Here is a 3026-nt window from a genome sequence, read left to right on the forward strand (position 1 = left end):
GACAACAGAAAATATAGTTACCATAAATACTGCAGTAGAGATATGTGCCACCATACTACTGATACCTCCACGTTTCTACGGGAATGGAGGACCCCTTTAGGGTAAAGTACGAGTGAATATATGGATGCCACATTCATGGTTCTTATAGTCCGCCAAGCCAAAGTCCTATCGCCGCTGTATGAATAGGATGCTTTGTATAATTAACTATAAATGTTGTTTCTTTTGGGCTCAATTCTTCGAAATCGCTGTGATTTTCAACTACCTGGGAAAAAAGTGACTTGGACGACCCTTACGGTAAAACCCAGGTAAAGGCCAAGCATTCTGCTGCGGGCAAGAACGACAGAGAGGGATGAGCGTTCAGGGGTAGATTGAGAGGGACAGCGATAAAACCAAAAGAAGGACACATGGCCGCGGCACGCGGTAGGTGTCCAGGCTGGCAAGGCAGTAAGATCCAGCCTTCGACCCCTGACAGGCTTCGTGACCCGCTTAGAGTCGACTTTGTGAAAAAAAATATAATTTGTGCTGTTTACCTACTTTATTTTAAAACGATTTCTGTATCGACAGGAATCTATCCGGTTAGTCAAAAGTGATCGAGTACGTACCGACTTCTCGTATCAGTTAAGTGACGTGGCTCGCGATTTGTTCATTTTTCGTTGTCTACACAAGGCGCCCATAGCTCTTTGAAGAATTTAAAAATCGAAGAAATTAACTCAGATAACCCTTCTATAAATAATAGTGTAGCCGAGCAATCACTGTGAAAAAAAATATAAATGAATCGACCAGTAAAAATTTAATTAATATTCAGCGATCTTTTGACCGACCTTTGATCTCAAATGTGCCTGTAACGTTATAAACTGTGAAAACTTAATAATTGTGTATTGTGTTGTGTATGTAACTTTTTGTGAACCCTAATTAATAATAAAAACTGTTGACCTTTGCGTCGATTAATTGGTACGTTCATCATTTTTATGACCCCGACGTCCTATATTTACCCCAACTGTCAAGACCTACCGTACACTGAACGTCCTCTACCGAACTAAAATAACAGCTTCTATTGACCGCCCTGAACTATTTAAATCACTGAGCTAGTCGAAGGGTGGAAGTTGGTCGTGTGACTCCCACGTACCGACCGACGGCACGCTACCAGGGCGACATTGACGCCCAGTCGACCGGAGGGTCGAGCGCGGAGATCGGATTGGGCTGTGCGGTCCCAACCCCTTCTCTACCTGGACTTCCGGGGTGTCACTACCCTATTGTATAAATATAAAATCATAATATTATAAATTTATCAAATAATACTGAAAAACATATCATTTTCGATTCATACTAGAGTACAATAATATGTTATCATACGTGGTGAACGTTGCCTTTATATTAATGGTTGATATAATTATTTTGTACAGTAGAAAAAACACAAAACGAAAAATGAACACGTGACTTTAAATCACCTCTTCAAATTAGTGGCATCCGAGTTTTGTTACGCGTGATCAGTCAAATACTCCACTGTGGACGCCATTAAATTAAGATAATATTTTTTATTATTCAACGAATAATTCACAAGATTTAAGAATGTAACATTCTAATTATTGAAGATAATTTTGAAAACACTTCTGAGAAAATATATTATAATCAATAAAAAAAAAATTGTTTGAAAAAAGTAAGACACTCCGCAGGAATCGAAACTGCATCTCTCGGGTATCGCGTCCACACCCATAGTCTACTATGCTAAAGGAGTCGTACTTAATTGTGACACATTTTAATTAATGGCTCTTAATACTAACTAAAGCGCTTTCCAAATTGAGCTACCGACGTCACGGATCACTCCAAGATTTTTGTTGTAACTTACTTGAACTTGCTAATAATTTAAGTGTTTTCAATATTTTGTATGTTCAATTATATAACATTATGTTAGATAAAGATCTGCATAATAATATAACGTACATGTATTATATTATAATGAATATATATTTTGTCAGTGCCGAAGACGGGATCGGTTCCGTTATTGATTATTAACAAACTTCTTCAAAATCACTCAGTTACATAGTTAAATAACCTGTAAAAATACGACAACGTTTACTAAATCTTTATAAATGCGGGCATAGCGTTTTACTGGGGTGGGTCACTTATGTGGGTGATTTTTATTCTTTTGAAAAAATTATATTCACAATAATTATTGTATTACGATGCAATCAGCCATTTAGAATAAGATCACTTTCTGTCACGTTGCGTATGTGATTTTTTGATTATACTCAGCCTTAAAAATATGTGCATTAATTGCTTTTTCTTTTTTAAAATATAAAATTATTCTTCTTCTTTGTGTGCCATATCCGTTATCAGACGTCGGCGATGAATTTGGCCATTTGGCCCCTGTCCGTCGCTGCTCTGAATAGGGATGGAGTGCTGAGCTCAAACCAGTCCCTGAGGTTTTTGAGCCAGGACGTTCTTCTTCTATCAGGGCCTCGCTTACCGGAGATCTTCCCTTGAATGATAGGATGTAGAAGGCGATACTTTTCGGGATGCCGCATGATGTGGCCAAAGTATGCCAGTTTCCTGGTTTTTATTAGTTTGACTATTTCTTTGGTCTTTTTCATCCTTGACATCACCTCGACATTTGTAACTTTGTCCTTCCAGCTGATACCAAGCATACACCTATACACCCACATTTCAAAAGCTTCAAGTTTTTTGAGAGTCGTTTCTGTGAGCGTCCAAGCCTTTACTCCATATAAGAAGACCGAGAACGACATCACAAAAACAGTGGGCCCAATTTGACTACAAATAGCCAGAGTCCAGTGGGATTTCTTTCTTTGGAGTAAGCCTTCGCCCGAAAAAGGGTTCTTACAAGCCAAATAAACTAGTATCTTAGCATTAAAAATATTATTTAATTTACAAATACAAAAATGTATACTAATATAAACGGTACATAGCACTGTTTAATATATAAACATTATTTATTAGTATTATATACAAAATAAAAATCTTAATATATTATATAATATGAATTATACAAAAATATAAAAATATCATAG

General features: G+C 37.0%; 1 protein-coding gene across 1 annotated transcript; it reads right to left on the reverse strand.

The window, feature by feature from the left end:
• Positions 1 to 2333: 2333 nt before the first annotated feature.
• Positions 2334 to 2744, reverse strand: LOC147065726 (uncharacterized). The gene has a single exon (XM_085957280.1). It carries the CDS (start codon positions 2742 to 2744, stop codon positions 2334 to 2336), a length of 411 nt encoding a protein of 136 aa, XP_085813406.1.
• Between the last annotated feature and the right edge of the window lie 282 nt (positions 2745 to 3026).

Source organism: Rhyacophila brunnea, unplaced genomic scaffold, assembly GCF_057557595.1.
Source record: "Rhyacophila brunnea isolate RB1 unplaced genomic scaffold, BYU_Rbru_1.0 scaffold_6, whole genome shotgun sequence".
In the NCBI taxonomy this organism is placed as follows: domain Eukaryota; kingdom Metazoa; phylum Arthropoda; class Insecta; order Trichoptera; family Rhyacophilidae; genus Rhyacophila; species Rhyacophila brunnea.